The 18442-nt window shown below is 36.5% G+C and overlaps 1 protein-coding gene across 1 annotated transcript; it reads left to right on the plus strand.

The window, feature by feature from the left end:
- The first annotated feature begins 16697 nt into the window (after positions 1-16697).
- LOC101420466 (voltage-dependent anion-selective channel protein 2) lies at positions 16698-18002 on the plus strand. The gene has a single exon (XM_012529890.4). The coding sequence runs from the start codon at positions 16822-16824 to the stop codon at positions 17704-17706; it is 885 nt and encodes a 294-aa protein (XP_012385344.1). The 5' UTR covers positions 16698-16821; the 3' UTR covers positions 17707-18002.
- The last annotated feature ends 440 nt before the right edge of the window (positions 18003-18442 follow it).

The following is an 18442-nucleotide window of genomic DNA, read 5'->3' on the forward strand; positions in this document are numbered from 1 at the left end:
TCTCTACAAAATCAGATGTTGGCTGCTGGTTGGTAATACAAGTTACATGATATTAAGGAAGCATCCTTCTGGTCCAAGTTTGGTAAGAATTTTATCAGGGAAATATATTAAATTTAGTCAAAACTTTTAGGTGTGGTAAACAGAATGATGGTCCCCAAAGATGTCCGCATCATAATTGAAACCCAGGAATATCTTACCTTTCATAGCAAAAAGGACTTTGCAGATGTGATTAAGGGCCTTGAAATGTGGAGGTTGCCCTGGATTATTCTGCAACCTACGACATGGGTTCAAATTAATATGTCAAATAATAATGAATGATTATTTTATTGGTGGATTAAAAACTAGCTTTAGGGAAGTGGATTCGGCTCAACGGATAGAGCATCTGCCTACCACATGGGAGGTCCAGGGTTCAAACCCATGTGGAGCTGGCCCATGTGCAGTGCTAATGTGTGCAAAGAGTGCCGTGCCATGCAGGGGAGTCCCCCGTGTAGTGGAGCCCCATGTGCAAGGAGTGCACCCTGTAAGGAGAGCCGCCCAGCCTGAAAAAAGTGCAGCCCACCCAGGAGCGGCACCGCACACATGGAGAGCTGATGCAACAAGATGATGCAACAAAAAGAGACACAGATTCCCAGTGCTGCTGACAAGAATATAAGTGGACACAGAAGACCACACAGCGAATGGACACAGAAAGCAGACAACTGGGGGGAGGGGGGAGCACGGGGGCAGGAAGGGGAGAGAAATAAAATACAAATAAATAAATCTTTAAAAAAAAAAACTAGCTGTAGTCATGGTGTTTTCTCATTTTAATATACCTCTATATTTTATTTTCTGATATTTATTTAGCATATTTGCATCTATGTGTTAAGGTAACGATATTTGTAGTTTTCACTGCTGTGCTAAATTTCTCATATTTTGTTCATTAGCTTCATAAAATTACTTGAGAATTGTTCTTTCATATATCTGGACTAGTTTATATACTGTGGGAATTTTTAATCACTGCAACTTTGAAAACACAAAAGTTAAAATGAATACAGAGAGCAGATGTAGCTCAAGTGGTTGAGCACCTGCTTCCCAAGTACGAGGTCCCGGGTTCATTCCCTGGTACTGCCTAAAAAAACAAACAAAAAAAGCCTTGAATATGTTATTTTTTCAACAGTTTTGAATCTTCTTAAATTTGCCACTACTTTTCAGACCAATTTTTCATAACCAATTTTTCATAGATCAGGAACTTATCTATTTTGTTGAAATTTTTAAAAATTAGCATAGAATAGTGTATAAAATAATTTTTAAAATTTAAACTCTATCTGCTGATATAGCCCTTTTTTTACTATAAGTTTCTATATTTAGTTTTCCCATTCTTTTGTTTTGTTTGGATGTGCCAGTTATTTTCCTATTAATCTGTCATTTTTGTTGTTTCCTAAAAATAATATACTGCTTAAATCATGTTCTCCTGAGTTTCCTATTTGTTTTATTGTTGTTTTTCTTCTTTTCTGCATTATATATTAAACTAATTGATTTCATTCTTTGTTGTTTACTAAAGAATACCTTCAGGCTCTAAATTTGCCAACAAGCCATGATTTTAGAAACATCACAGCTGATTTAATTTTAAAAGTTCTCCTTGTCTTCTAAATAATCTGGTTACTTTTATCCAATAGTTCTTTAGCAAAATGTACTGTTTAACTTATAGTTGTTCATATGTGTGTGTGTGTGTGTGTGTGTGTATATATATATATATATAAAATCACCATGTTGATTGCATTTTTCAAGTCCTTTTGATCTTTATTTTTTAACTTCTTAATCTATCAAAGACTAGTAATTGTATAAAAAGCATTCATTACAATCATGTTTCTGTCAATCTTTTCATACATTTCTAACAATGTATGCTCTATATTTTTTGATATTTTCTTTTAAGTTATGTAATGTTTCACAACTATTTTAGTTCTATTGTGGATATTAGCTTTTATCAATATAAAAGTATCACAGTAAATGCTTTCTGTTCTTGAGTTCTATTTTACAAGACTGATATATTTTCATCTATAATTATATATTTGACATTCTCTATTATTTTTTTAGATGTGACCCAAAAAGAAATATTTGCTAAAGTCCACAGCCAATCTAAATTTTGTTCCTTTTTATATAAGATGGTTTTCCTGCTAATATTTGTAAGAGTTTTGCTCTGTTTTTAGAATTCAATGATTCCACCAATATGTGCTTAGTGAATTTAATATTACCAAGTACTTCATGAATTATTTCTATAATAAAAAGTAATGTTTTAATTCTACTAATGGATTTTCTTTTGTTATAGCTATATACTTATTAGTTGTTTCTCTATTTTACTCTCTTTTATATATGTGCATTGGATCATATAGCTCTGTCCTCCAGTTTACTAAATTTTCCTTTTATTACTTTCAATTTTTTATATTTTTCCTGAAATAATAATATATTATCACATCTATTTTTTCTTTTGTCAATTTGATTTTCTTTCTGTCAAGTTGATGTAATCTGTGTCCCTTGAAGTTACAAATCCAGCATTTGCATTTTTTATATCTGCATAATACTTCCTTATCTCAATTAGTTTTATCATTATAATTGTTTGCTAGAATCTGATAAATGCAATATTATTTTGAATATTAGTGGAAATGTGGAAATTCTCTAGAACTTTCCGTGTTTTAAACACAGATTTACTACAGAGAACATGTACTCAGGCCTCTGATTCTCCAGGGCAGTTTCCACTTTTAATCACAAGTTATGCTCAATATCTTGGGTATTAATCTGTTCAATGACAGCCTTCTGAAGGAAGAAGTCTAGTCTCATGGCTTCGTGTATGATAGGGCCATCCTTCACACAGACCCTGACTCCCTTCTCAGGACCATGAAAGATGGAAAAGAACATGCTAGGCAGACATGAGGATATTGGTAACACCAGAAAAAGACACAGAATATTAAAAGGATGGAGAGAATATTTGGCCAAGATAGAAGATTGAGTACACAGTCTCCCTTCCCACCAGAAGTCCCAGAAAGTACAGCAAATATACTTTTAAAATATATTAGGGTACAAGGTCACTGAAAAATGAGATAGAATGCCATTAGTTGAATAGAATTTTTAAAGAATTATTGAAATATAGAACCAGAACCAAAAAACAAATGCAAGAGCCAAGCAACCTCAGGAGTGCTCTGGACTGAGGAAGAAACGTAGCTGGGAAATCATTAAGTTGGTTGTGCATTGCTCTGAACAGTGGGCTGCAGCTATCACAACGAATGTGAGCACCAGGTCTGGAGAGGCAGTTCTTCCATCCAGATGGCTGACACACAGGGGTACCTTGTTTCTAGAAGACCAGGTGTGTGCACACCCCACCCAATGGCATGGATAGTGTCTCCCCAGTAATCACCAGAGACAACCCACAGATTGTGAACAAGAATATCCAAGCACAAAAAAAAAAAAAAAAAAAGCAAAAAGCTAACAATTATCAAACATTTGAGGAGGCTTTAAAATGACAAAGATCAAAAAAAAAAATCAAATAATAAATTAACAGCTGAGAAAAAGACCTTCCAGAACAGTGGCACTCTACCTTTCAAATATGTATAATTGATATCTTTCAAGAGATTCATTATATTTGTATCATCTTTCCCAACAGCAACAACTTATGGTGGAAAACAATGGAGCAATGCTTTCAAAGAACCAGAATATTTCATATGCAAAAATACAAATAACTAATTGTTTTAGTTTGCTACATGTTGTCAAAGCAATATACCAGAAATGAGTTGGCTTTTACAATGAGACATTTAGGTTAGAAGCTTATAGTTCTGAGGCCATGACAGTGTCCAAATGAAGGCACCATCAGAGATGCTTCTCTCTGAGCAGAAGCTGTGGGCGATCAGGCACATGGCAGGGCACAGGGCCAGTCCACTTCCCTCTCCCCTGGGTCTCATTCTCTTCAGATGTGGCTGCTCCATCTGTGGCTTTTCCCTCTCGCGATTTCATCATCTTCTGAAGACTTCTCTCTGTCTCTGTGGTCTTCTTTCTGTGTCTATGGCTTTTCACTCCTTGGTTATAAAGGACTCCAGTAAGAGCTGAAGACCCACCCTGGGCATGTCCTACTGAAGTGAACTAATCAAAAGGAACGCCCTTAACTGAATCTAATTAGAAGGTCCCATCTATAAAATGATTGCATGCACAGGAATGGATTAGCTTTAAGAAAAGGATTTTTTGGAATCCAGCCAGCTTCAAACTGTCATACTAACTATCTTGGAAATTTTAAATGTGGTTATCATTTTTAAAAATAGTAATTTTAAAAGACAAATAATATGGAAACATAGCCAATGAATTCTCACAAACTGAAAGAGCAACCTGAATGGTTCTTCCAAAACATGACACAAAATCTAAGACATAAAGAGTCAGACGTAGAAGTTCCAATACCCATCGTACTGGATTTACAGAAGAAGAAACAAACACAGTGAAGGAGAGGAAATAACCAAGAAAGTTATGGAAGAAAATTTCCCAGAGCTAAAGAAAGTACAAGCCAATGGGCCTACCTAGTGCTCAAAAGACTGAATAAAGAAAAGATGCACATCAAGACAAATCATGGTAGTTTCAGAACTCCAGAAAAAGGGAAAACCCTAAAAATTTCCATGGAGAAATACAAAGAAATGAGATTCATTATATTGGTATATTTCTCAGCAGCTACAGCTTATGCTGGAAAACAATGGAGCAATGCTTTCAAAGAACCAAAAGGACATTTCTTCACACCTAGAATTCTTTACCGGGCCAAATTTTTAATCAATTATAAGACAAAAACAATGGTATTTTCAAGAAAGCACAGTTTCAGAGTTTACTCCTTACACATCCTTTCTAAAAATAGCTATTTGAGAGTGTTCTGTTTTATACCAATGAAAAGCACAATGAAATGGATTCTACAAAATTATCAAAATTGCTTCAAGAAGTGGTAGAAAATCTGAACAAAATAATTATTAGATGAGAAAATTTTTAGGCTTATGCCTAAGAAGGCATCAGATCCATATGATTTTATGGAAAAGTCTTAGTAAATAGTCTCCAGAATAGATAATCCCTATGAGCATTGAAAAATAGGGAATTTGGAAAACTGCCCAACATATTTTTCAAGGCTAACATATACTGATACCAAAAATTGGACAAGGATAAGAAAATAAAATAAAATTGTAGTCCAATTTCACTTATTATATGAATTCAAGAATTATTAATAAATGTAGTTCAGCTACATAGTAAAGCTTGTTATCAAATAGGATTTTTCACAGAAATAAAAAGCTGCTGTAACAGTAGGAAATGTAGGAAACTTAGTATAAGTAGACTAAAGGAAGAAAGTATTATGAAAACCTCAATAGATAGCAAGAATTTTTAATAAAACTCAACACCCGTTCTTGTTTTAAAGAGGTAGTTAAATGTTGCCACCTTGCTTCTACCACTCTGGAATCTCACCATTCCCCGTGAAAGTAGGACGTCTGTTTGCATTAGAGCAATGCCCACCAAGACCCCTGTCTACAATGGACAGCCATTACTGATTCAGAAGAACTTTGGTATTCTTCTTACCAATGTATTTCTCACTGATGCATTGAAGAGAGTGTTCTCTGGGCTTTCTTGGGGAACATAATTAAAATGTGAGTGAGTTGGTTACGCATGGTTATTCCAGTACAAAATTTCAACCCACCCAATGATTTTTTACTCCTTCCTCTATAAAATATCAAAGATTTATAAAATATCAAAGTATTTCTTGTATCTTGACTTCACTTACTGTAGGCCACCACTTAGAATAGGTTTCAATCAATCATGAGAGCAAACTATTGGAACCATTCTTTGTTACGTTGCGGAGCTGAAAATCCCACATGCTTTGCTTTGTATTTGATACCAACCCATTACTAGAAGGTATACTCCATCTCTGTCCTAGAGATCAGAACATCTTCTTAGTCTTAACATTTGCATCTGCTGTAACATTTAAAGAGCATCTTATACCATACCAGGTATTAATAATTCTTTTAGTATTAACTTGATAATAATAACAAATAACAAAAGTTTGAGCTACATCATAAATAATCAGAAATTAAACCTTTAAAATTGTTTTTAGGAAATAATAAATGCAAAAAATATTTTAATAAAAGATACTTTTAAAAAAATTTTTTTCTTTTAATCCAATGGACTATTAAAGTATTTATTTTTCTCATTTAATTTCATTTTAAGCCGAGTCCGTCTTTTCTTTATACTTGTGACTTTCCCATCTTCCAACAGATTAACTTATTTGTCATTTTGCTGATTGCTACATAAGAGCAGTTACCTAAATAGCGAGGTATACAGAGGAACTCCAGTCACCTGGAAAAGCTGAAACCTAATTCCTCAGTATCTACCCCTGTGAGTTACATCACTGCCATTGCAAAAAGGTACATTTTCCATTATCAGAAATAATGAACCAGATTTCCCGATTCCCACTTGACGAGGGTAATACACTGGAGGTTCTGTGGTAGAAATTAATGATCTTAGTAGCACTCCAGTGGCCTGAAATCCTTAATGAACATCCCTAACCACCTTTCCTAATACTGAGAAGAGACTTAGGCACTGTGGGGAACAAAGGGGACCAGGATTACTTAGCTTCTTATTTAAATCATTTTACAAATTATTTAGTCTCTCCTCACATACATTTGAGTGTAAGTTTCCTTATTCCTGAACATGTTTTGGTATTAAGGATATCACGTGTCCTGACACATGTGCTTAGGAGATAGGGAAGAACAGGTATTTTAAAAGAACCTCTGTGCCCAGTGACTCAACTTACACGCAAGAAATAAGTTTTCACTTTAGTGAAACCCACTTTTATGTCAGTGGCCACCCACCCTACTCCACCTATCAAATGCTAATGGAAAATCATACCCAGCATTTGAATGGGCTAGTGCTTGACAAATAAGAAGTCACTATGTAGTCCTTTTATAAACTGCCTCTATCTTCAGAAAATTAGGCTTGCACATTTCTCCTTCCCACATTCCATTTTTTTCAACTTATTTAAAGTCACAGGGCAGAATCTGATTCATAACATTAATGCCTCTTTGTTCTTGGTTCTACTCTTTTCACAAAAAATGCCTTAGGCAGTCCAGTAGAATGACTAATTTACTATAGAAGTTATCAGAGTCCATTCACTTACAACTATAAAATAATTCAAGTAAAACAATGGTGCCTGCTAGCACTCCTTGGCAAAAAAAAATTTGTCCCTGAAAACCTATTTGTGATTCAACACCAACATATTCACCCATGAAGTTTAAAGCCTCATCTGGAATTTCCTGTTCTTAATCAAGTTGCCTTTCTTATTAAAAATTAAGAAATTAAAATAGGAGCAATTTTTTAAAGCAAAACAAAGTCAAATATTTTCATTTTACTCCATCAGCCTTGCATCTTAAAATTGAAATATTTTAAATACTTTAGTATATTATAATATTTGGAAGCAAAAGTGACTTACTTAAAGTATTTTCAAAAGAGATTCTTTGTTGTATTGCTCTGATAGGTGTGAAATAGCCTAGAATCCATGTATGTATAGTAGTTTGTCATTTTTTTAATTTTTAAAGAAATGCTATTCTTCAAGAATATATTAAGAAGCAGCTCTACCAATTATCTTAGGTTTAGAATGTAAACATAATAAAATTTTAGGAATTTTCATATTTGCTGTACTGACACAGTGCTGAGTTGCCTAGGTGGATGTATTTCCAATGGGTTCTACTAGGTTAAATGATGTGTGTGTGTATGTACTGAAGATTCAAGGTAAAGCTAAATTCAATTATGTTGGTGTTTTAGTTTTCTAAGCTGATTACGCAAATACCATGAAATGGGTCAGGTTAAACATTGGGAATTCATTAACTCACAGTTTTGAGACCAGGAAAATGTCTAAATCAAGGCCTCATCAAGGTGATGCTTTCTCCCCTTGGTCCTAAGCTCCTTTTTAACCATGGCAATGCACATGGCAGCCTCTCCTGGACTGTCCATTCTCTTCCGGTTCCATTGAATTTCAATTTCAGCTTCTGGTGGCTTTCTCTCTATCAGTCTGAATTTCACTCTACTTATCAATGCCTCCAATAATAGGATTAAGACCCATCCTGATTTAGTTGGATCACACCTTACCTAAAGTAACTTCATCAAAAGGTCCTACTTACAATGAGTTCTCACCCACAGGAATGGATTTGATTTAAGAACATGTTTTTTCTACGGTACATACTACTTCAAACCACCACACTTAGTGAAAATTAAAATATCAGCATTTTCAAATAACATGCTCTAAAAAAAAGTTATAGAAAATAAAATACAACTTAGAGCAAAAAGTAAGATAGTTTGTTTTAGTTCACCCAAGGGCTTTCAATGCAAAGTACCAGAAATGTGTTGACTTTTATAACGGGGATTTATTTGGGGTAAAAGCTTACAGTTCCTTGGTCATGAAATGTCCAAACAAGGCATCAGCAGAGATGCTTTCCCACCAAAGTCAGCTGCCACATGTTGAAGCAAGATGGCTACCAATCTCTGCAGAGATCTCTGCCTTCCCCTCCAGAATCTGATGTCTACCAAAGCTTAGCTGAGGGCTGCCAGGCATAGGACTTGTCTAATACCCAACCTCCTCTCTCAGTCTCGGCTGCTCTGCTTTCTTCCTGAGTTCAGCTGTAAGCCATGAGGCATATGGCTCATGTCCTCCTGGACCTCAGTTCTTTGAGCCTCTCAGGGGCTACTCTCCTTGCAGCTCCACTATGGGTGAAACTGAAGTCCTTTCTCTCACATTGCAGGTTCAAAAATGGCACTTCTTTTTTCTGTGTCAGCGTCTGTTTCTCTCTGTATGTCCATTTTATCAAACCCAGCAAGAGGGCAGAGACTCAACTTGAGTCACGCTGACAGAGTCCAGTTGAAAGGGTCTCACATTCACAGGAATGGATTACTTCACAAACAAAATCTTTCCCTTTTCGGGATTCATAAATAATTTCAAACAGCCACAGAATTATACTACAGATGCAAATTGGTCTAGATTGTAATATAGATAACTATACAACTAATTATTAACTAAGCTTCTAGTATTTTTCTAGACTTGTTGAAATCATATTAGAACTCATCCTGATGCTCCTCATGGGTGTATGTATTTTCTCAAATTTGCACCCTGTCAGTGGTACACCCTTGTATGGTCAAATATATTCAAAAGGTGAAAAATGTTGACCAGATATGCTTTTAATTAACTGGTATAATCAAAGTTGTAGAATGTGGCCTTATTTCCAGCTTTTTCAATTAGTTTGTGCCTTAGGACTTGAGTCATAGTGGAGTATAAAGTTATTCTTTTGGTGTTGCAGACATTATTTCCTCTAAAAAGGATTTTGACATTTCTTACTCCAGCATGGCGAGTATGACCAGCAAAGCAGCACAGTAGCCTTTTCATCTATCCCTCATTTACTTCTCAGGTCACCAGAATCCCCACAGCCCTGACTTTCCAAGTGTCTGGCATGTGTCCTTCTCATAACATCTTACTCACTTCTTTCTGTGGTTGCTTAAACTTTATTTTACAACAAGCCACCTGACAACAATTGGGATTTTCTTCCAGTACTGAACTCTCAAACATTATATAACTAATTTACCCATATTGAAACTGAGGGAGTTTTGTCTTCAAACAGATATTCAATATTCAGAAAATTTAAATTCTGTAAAGGTAAAGGACTGAAATTATATCATTAAAAATGGCAAAGTTGTCAAAACTAAAACTTTTAGCATCTATCCTTTCAGAAAACTGTTAGCAAAAACCAAATGAAGTAAACAGATAGATAATAAAAGAACACTAGAATTTAAACAGATAGATATACTAGAAGAATAGAATGGCGATAAATGAAACAGGAAACAATGTTTTCAGTCTCAGAACTTTTAATATTGTTTTTGACATCCCTACTCTAATATAATTAGGAGCATGAATATAGGATCAGGATGAATTAAACAGAAATATTAGAAAGGGCTCAGAAAAAAGCCCTCATGTACCAGATGTAGCACAACAGTCCAGCCTCAGCTCTTCCCTCTTCCCTATCTCCCATCTACTCTGTGAAAATATTGAACTATTTGAAATTCCCTCAACATGACAGTCTTTCTTACATCTTTGTGCCTTTGGGCATAATGTTTCTTCTTCCTTCATTCTGATAAATCCCTGTTTGACCAAGTTTCAGCCCAAATATTACTTCCTCTGGGAATCCTTCCCTTACTGCCCCAGAAAACCTAGATTCTCTTTCCTCTGGGTTTCCACTGTGTGTTCTACAAAGTACATTATTAGAAATGTTCTCATTTTATTCATTTTACTGTAATTGTGTGCACATTTTCCTCCCTACTAGACTGATTTTTTTTTTGAGAGCAAGTATTATAGCTGATTCTTTATTATATTCCTATCTGCTTTTACAGTGCCTAGCATAATGCAGGTGATCGATAGATATTTTTTTAAAGAATGAGAGAAGCAAAACAACAACAAATGAATGGATTGCAATTAAAATTTCATCAGGGATGTTTTGAAGTGGGAGATAAGAGATAGAAAGGGCTTAGGTGAGTATTGCCAAGGGCTGATTTCAAAAAAGTATCTCTAGAAACAATGGGAGTTGACATGGGACCAAAATCGATACAGGAAGATAATATGAAGATAGAATGGAAGAAGACTCAGTTCTGACCCCATAGGAGTTTTGTCCTTTACAAATTGTAGAGGCGGGCAAAGAGAGAAAATGAGTCTCACACAAAGGAGGTAAGAATAAAGCAAAAAGAGTGTGCTGGAAGCCAAGTAAGGAGTCCTTCATGAAGGAGGGCATGATCAACTCTATGAAATGCTGCGAAGTTGAGCAAAATTAGCACATGAAAGTGTCCCTTATGCTGGGATACATGGAGACTTTTGGTGACCTTGACAAAAGCAATTTCTTTTTAGTGGTGGGATGAAAACCAGGTTAGAAAGCATTAGAGATTGAATGGGGAGGGGATGAGGAAGTAAAGACCACTCACATAGTTAAATAGTTTCTGAAGTTTGGTTGAGAAAAGAGAGAGAAATGTAAAGGGGTTATCTGAAAGGAATGTGAAGCCAAGAAAGAATCATTTTTACCAAGGAAGATGTGAATGATCCATTTGAGAGGGAGAGATTGGTATTGCAGGAGAGAGGGGATAACTCAAAGAAAAATGACTTTGCGTTTGTGAGAAAATTAGATCCAGAGCACAAATAAAATGTTTAGCCTTGGTTGGGGGAGTTTCACTTTACTTTTTAAACAGGAAGGAAAAAGGAGAGAGGTGCAGAGCAGGTAGGTTCCTAGATATGGTAGTGGGCAGTTGTAGCTAATTTCATCCTAAAGCTCATAGAGCCATAATCAATGACATGTTCCTTAGTTAATACTAAAAGCATGTCATGCACAGCTGAATCAGCCAGGATAGGCTATGTTTGGAAGGTGATAAACAATTTCAGAATCTCAATTATTTAGAATAACAAAGGCGTGTTTCACTTTCACACTGTGTGTGTACATCACAAGTCAGCTATGGTTTGGCTCCACTTTACTCTTAATTTGGAAATTTCTTTATTATCATGCAGAGGGTAAAGAGAACAAGCAAACTATGACCTGGTTCTTAAAACTTCTGCCTGGAAAGTACATACCTCATGTCTTATTTTGCATTTTATTGGCCACACCAAATCAAAAGGCCATGTCTAGAATTAAACAGGACAGGGATGTACAATCTTCCTGCAGGAAGAAACACTACAAAGAAGGACATGAAACATGGGTGAAGAATAATACAATCTACAGCATGTCTCAGATAGACAATCCATCTGTGTCTTTCAATTAGAAAGCAGAGCAAAGCTAATACCCCAGGGTTTGTTTGTTTGTTTCAATCCTATGACTACCTGGTCTCTACATCCATGCTTTCTCGTGTGTGTACTCAAAATGATCAGTGCATTTTAGAACCTTCACTAGGTTATTGCTACAAACAAAATTGTCGGTCCAGCTGCTGCCCTAGGCTTCAATTTGGTAGATAGTCACTTACTCATTCAATCATTTACAATGTGCTTGATGCATCAAGGACAATAAGATTCACCTCTGCCTTAAAGGAAATTGATATACTTTCTATTTGACAAATGGACAATATTTGTGATAATATTCATGTGATTAAATATTTCCTAGGTTTGAGAAAACTATAGGAAAACATTAAATGTGAAATCTGGATGTTGGCACCTACATCAAATTATGTATTCGCTCTATATTGTAACAATTAAACTGATTTTCCTTTTCTTGGAGACTGAAGAAGTGTATATGAGAAGTTCTATCCTTTGCAATATTACTTGAATTATGCCACTTTTATTGAGAACAGCACAACTAACAGAAAAAATTTATCACTTTTTTAATTAATTGGATGATTATGTAGGATGGATGGATTGGAGAAACATTGCAAGAGTGAGCCTTGTTCTGATAAGGTTCAAAATGCAGAAAGATAATTTTTAAGTTGTGGAATTCAATGACAGCTAAAAGAGGAAAAGCAAGGTTGAACTAGCCCATCTATAAATGAAGAAATATAAGGCTTCCATGAATTAAAACACCCTCATTGGCAATGGACCAGCATAGCAATAAGATAGCAGAAAATTCTCTAGCAAATGTGGTTTACCCTTTAAACAAAATTCTTCATGATATTTTCCTATATTTAAAATGATTCTTGTCCAGGGCATATTGCTACTTTGTATTCCTCTTGATATTTTCATTTAAAAGAGAGCCGCCGTGCAAAATAATGTCCTTGTCTGTCCCTTCCTCATACAAACCTCCAATCAAATTTAATAAAGCTAGTTTGATACAATGCCAGCCTACACTTGGTTTACCCTTGGTCGACTTTAATAGGGTCAAAAATATTTTCGCATTGGCAGTGTACGCATTAATCATTTTTCCAGAGGATTTAGAAAATTGGAAGAGACAAGGCCAAGCAAAATTTTAAATTAATTGGGCCTACCCCAGCCTCCCAGGGTCACCTTGTGGCAGTTGTCCCACATTTTCCAGGTCACAGAGTTCCTGTGTTTCCTACAGCTGCCACGAGGAGAGATCCATGCTGTGGGCACACAAAGGTGAAAGAATTTCTCTCAGAAAGTGCGAATTTTCCTACGGCAACCACAACAATTGCAGTTTCCAGATTGTCGCCAGACACCAACCACTTAAATAATGCATGCTCGGCTGACGCCTCCACTTGTGCATTTTCTAATCGAGTAATCAGGAAAATTTGCAAACACTCTGTCATTTACCATAAATCCACTGCCTACTTATAACCACAGAGTAATTAATTTTAGTGCTGCTCAGAATTATTAATTTCAGCCAGAAAAAAATCTGTTTTCACAATTGCCATATAACCCCCCAGTTTTTTCCCCACCAATAATCATCAAAAGGCTTGAAACAGTTTTCACACAAAGGAAGGTTTATTTGGAATAATGTTTTTGGGAGACCAGTGTGATAGCAATAACAGAATCTCCATGTCTGGTTCTAATGCACAATCATGTGCTTGCGAGTATCTGGCTGACTCACCAGTGGAGGCTGGCAACATGAAATAAAGACTTTCATGAAAGAAGTAATTTAGTGGCTATTTAAAAGCCTTACTATGTGGTAGGCAATCCACCTCATGATTTGGCTCTTCTAATATAAGGCAGCAATGGGTTACCACGGTGCAGAAATACCTTGAGTCTTTTGGGGAAATTAGCAATTTTTTTCCACGTGTCTAAATGATCTTTGCATTTGACTGAAAAGAAAGAATCTTTACCAAAGATAAAAATAACCTGTAGTGGAAACTCAATTATGAATAACAGTGGTGTGAAAATCTCAGCAATCACATTCATATCTAACATACACAGAATGAAAATTGAGCATTAAATATGGTGTTGTTTTATCCTGGTAAAACTAAATCTGGCACTCTCTCATTTGATATTAGTTTCCCACTAAAGCAGCTGCATGCTATGTCACAGGAATGTCCTTATTATAAATATGTAATGAGTATGAGAAAATTGGTACAGCTTTGTTTGAGTAATGGCGAGATCGCTCCCCATCAGTAGCAGGCACCAGCACAAAAGTATTGGCACTTTAATTGCCATGGAATATTTTTGTTTCCGCTTTCCACTGCATGAGTGGTCAAGAGAAAAATGAAGGGAAAGTAAACTAACATCTACAGATGTAAACATGACTCACTGGGAAATCAGACATGGTTAAGTAAATTCCAGGATGTTTGCGGTTATCTGGGTCTAAACACTGCTGATAGTTCTGACTATTCTTGTTTTTAACTGTTTTTCCTCCGGGTGCCTCTTAGCCTAAGTGCATTCTTAAAAAGATCTTCAACCCTTTGATTTTGAACAGTCTGATTCCTGTATCTCAAGGAAGAGAAGTCAGTCAGTATTAATGAGATTACCTAGTTGAGTGCGAAATGCTGTCAGCAAAACCAGGATCTAGTGAATGACTGATTTAAGAGCAGCTTGAGAAAGCCTGACTTTGTTACCATCTTTGTACTGTACCTTTCTTTGTCATAGAGCAGGGTACTACAGGACAATGTAACTACAATTATATTAAAATTTGAAAGCTCCTAAAACCAGATCAAAGTCCTAGACACACAGAAAAAGATTATAAACATACCAAAATACATGCGAGAAGGGAGATTTTTAAAATAAAATAATTCACTTGAACTTAGAACTATGTGGGTGCCTTAGGGTATTGGACTCACCCTCCTATGGGAGAATTGAGAAGAGTCAGAAAATCTTAGCACTCAACATGTGGTCCAGGATCATCCACACCAACACTGTCTGGGTGTCTGTTAGAAATGCAGATGCTCAGGTTCCCCATCCCCACCCAGCCCTCCTGAACCTGAATCTTCAGGAGGCTCACATGCACAGGAAAGTTGGAGAAGCACTGAACTAAATCATAGCTGTGGAAGATTAAAAAAAAAACAACCACAGATATTACACAAATCATTGCCCAGAATCCACTCTCCACTGTCTATTTCAAGCTAACTAATTGCATTCCAGGTCTACACTTCTTCCCACCCACCCACACACAAAAATAAGTGTTGTTCCAGACAGAAATACATTGAACATATCTTCAAGAAACACCTTCATTTCAGGTCAAGGGTGCGTCCTTGAAAGAAGGGAAGTGTTGTATACCGAAAAGCTCTTTCAAGCAAAGAACAAAATCTAACATCTCTACTGTGCTTTTAAAGTTTCTGGGGTTTTTATTCCACCGGCTCTTTCATCTCTTCTGATCTGGCCTCTTGTTTAGAGTGGTAGATTTGGCAAACCTGACTTTGGAGCTGTAATCTTTTATCTTCTTGGTTACAGAGCAAAGCTCTGAGATTACTCCCAAACTGATGAAACAAAATCCATCTTTTTATTTTCTTGTTGCAATCCATAAATTGTCTGGGCTATGGTTAAAAGTCATTAAAAACAGAAGAAAAAACTTTTTTAATCACTGTGATAAATAATTCAAACATTGTGTAACTAATCCTGAAAGAGAACAGAGTTCAACCACATTAATTAGTCATTACAAACTACTGACTTGTACAATATCAGTGATGTTTCTGGCATAAAATATTAGGGAGTTATGCCCAGGACAGGGTTAGAATGCAGGATTTTTAAAAACACATGAATGCTTATAGAATTTTTCTTGGAAATATTTGTTACTTTTGTGCCACCCCTAAGATATTATGTTGCTCCAAGTTACTCTTCTCTATTAATCAGAAACATTTAAACTTCAATTCATGATATTTTGTTTAAAGCACTGAGCTGCTCCTCACTGTATTTTGACAGCAAACTGAATTCTTGTTCACAAGTATAGGATTTGTTTAGCTCCAGGCATCTGTGTTTGGATTACAAGAATGCTGATTGGTTCACTGCCAGGGGCACCCAAAGGTCAAGCTGTCCTTTTTAAAAGTCTCTTTCTCTCCCCCTCTCCCTCTCCCTCTGTCTCTTTCTCTCTCCCTTTCTGTCTCTCCCCTCGCTTTGTCTCATTAATCAGAGTTAAAAAATGTAAATGCAGTGACTTGAAATCATTTGATTCTTTCTCAAGGATATTTTTAAAGGCAGAACTCAGTGTTGGTGTGAGGTACAGTCGCTGTGAGTACAGATCAGACCGACACGCTTCTGACAGGTGACCTGAAACCTTTCAAACTGACATCTGTCACAGAGACAGACACAAGTTTTTTTAGCCTGAGAGCTTGTTTTCCTGACATTTCATTTTTCATCAGATTTTGAGAGAAGGGAAAAAAGATGAACTTGAAAAAGTCTTGCCAGGGGCAGAAAATAAGATCAGGTTTTCTGCAGCTGCTTGACTCACCTTTAAAGGTTAGAGGTCTAACAAAAGTGAACAGAAAAGATCTCAGTTTGATGTTATTGGATAAGAGGGCATTTTATTACTTAAAAAATATTTCTGAGACTTGCATACCATTAGGCAGCATTACAGGAGAAATAGAATCAGAGTGAGATTACATATCCATTTTAAATCCCAATTTTAAAGTTTAGTCATGGAGCAAATCAAATCTAACTTCATCTATTCATCTGACACAAAATATGAAATCCACAGGTGCATGAATTTTCTCATGAATTGAATAATTTCCTGCTCCTATACAGTATTGAAATGGCCAGTAAAATTTAGACAAGGTATTAAAATTCCTGCTTTAGACTAGAGGGATTTCTGCATTAAAAGAGTTACATGGACTTCGCCCTCCAGCCCCGGCAGCTGTATCCTTTTCTTCAGGTAGCCTAGCGGCTTCAGCTACTAGCAGAGCGGCGGCGGCGGCCCCCCCTCAGGAGACAACCAGATCACCCCTTCCCACAGCCTCGCTATGGCGACCTACAGGCAGAGCTGCGCGCGGCCAATGTGTATTCCTCCATCATATGCTGACCTTGGCAAAGCTGCCAGAGATATTTTCAACAAAGGATTTGGTTTTGGGTTGGTGAAACTGGATGTGAAAACAAAGTCGTGCAGTGGTGTGGAATTCTCAACATCTGGTTCATCTAATACAGACACTGGTAAAGTTACTGGGACCTTGGAGACCAAATACAAATGGTGTGAGTATGGTCTCACTTTCACAGAAAAATGGAACACTGATAACACTCTGGGAACAGAAATTGCAATTGAAGACCAGATTTGTCAAGGTTTGAAACTGACATTTGATACCACCTTCTCACCAAACACGGGAAAGAAAAGTGGTAAAATCAAGTCTTCTTACAAGAGGGAGTGTATAAACCTCGGTTGTGATGTTGACTTTGATTTTGCTGGACCTGCAATCCATGGTTCAGCCGTCTTTGGTTATGAGGGCTGGCTAGCTGGTTACCAGATGACCTTTGACAATGCCAAATCAAAGCTGACAAGGAATAACTTTGCAGTGGGCTACAGGACTGGAGACTTTCAGCTACACACTAATGTCAATGATGGGACAGAATTTGGAGGATCAATTTATCAGAAAGTGTGTGAAGATCTTGACACCTCAGTAAACCTTGCTTGGACATCAGGTACCAACTGCACTCGTTTTGGCGTTGCAGCTAAATATCAGTTGGATCCGACTGCTTCCATTTCTGCAAAAGTCAACAACTCTAGTTTAATTGGAGTGGGCTACACTCAGACTCTGAGGCCTGGTGTGAAGCTTACGCTGTCTGCTCTGGTAGATGGGAAGAGCATTAATGCTGGTGGCCACAAACTTGGGCTTGCCCTGGAGTTGGAGGCTTAATCCAGCTGAAGAAACCTCTGGGAATGGATATCAGAAGATTTGGCCTTAATATACTTCCATTGTGACCAGCAGGCTTTTCCCCCACCCCAAGAAGGTGATCAAAACAAAGGATGATCTAAACAAGAGCTGTATTTTAAATATTTAGACAGTTATTTGTTAGCTGGTTTCTAGTTGAATTGGTTATCTAGTTACCAACGCTGCAGTCGTGCAGTCACTTATACATTATTTAAATGTATTTAACTGTTAAAATGCGCTACCCACCAATAATGAAATAGACCTTTATGAAAACTGTGCAATTGTGTGCATGTTTGTTTTTATGTTCCTTTTAACATTTGATATACTGCCATTGAATGAGATGGATCAGTGGATGTTTTAAGATGAGGTTAAAATTTTTTTGTTAAAATCATCATTAGAAATACTTTGGTATCTCAGTACGTTACAAATTATGAATAAAACAAGTATACATAAAAAAATTAAAAAAAAAAGAGTTACATGGTTTATCTTGACCAAAAACCATTAGGGAAAACACACACCATTGAATAACGAAGGAAAGAACTTGGAGTCAAAACTATTGGGGTTATAGTCCTAATTCCACTAAAAGTGTGACCTTGGGCAAGTGGCATTTCTATTTCAGTTTTATCATATGGAAAATGGGGATGATAATATATATCTCATGGCATTCCAGTGAGATGAAACAAGATAAAGTATTTGAATGCACATGGATACAGGCGCCATA

Source organism: Dasypus novemcinctus, chromosome 2, assembly GCF_030445035.2.
Source record: "Dasypus novemcinctus isolate mDasNov1 chromosome 2, mDasNov1.1.hap2, whole genome shotgun sequence".
In the NCBI taxonomy this organism is placed as follows: Eukaryota; Metazoa; Chordata; class Mammalia; order Cingulata; family Dasypodidae; genus Dasypus; species Dasypus novemcinctus.

Bases quoted from the DNA above. Each gene is read 5' to 3' on its own strand.
- LOC101420466 (XM_012529890.4), top strand. From the start codon at position 16,822: ATGGCGACCTACAGGCAGAGCTGCGCGCGGCCAATGTGTATTCCTCCA.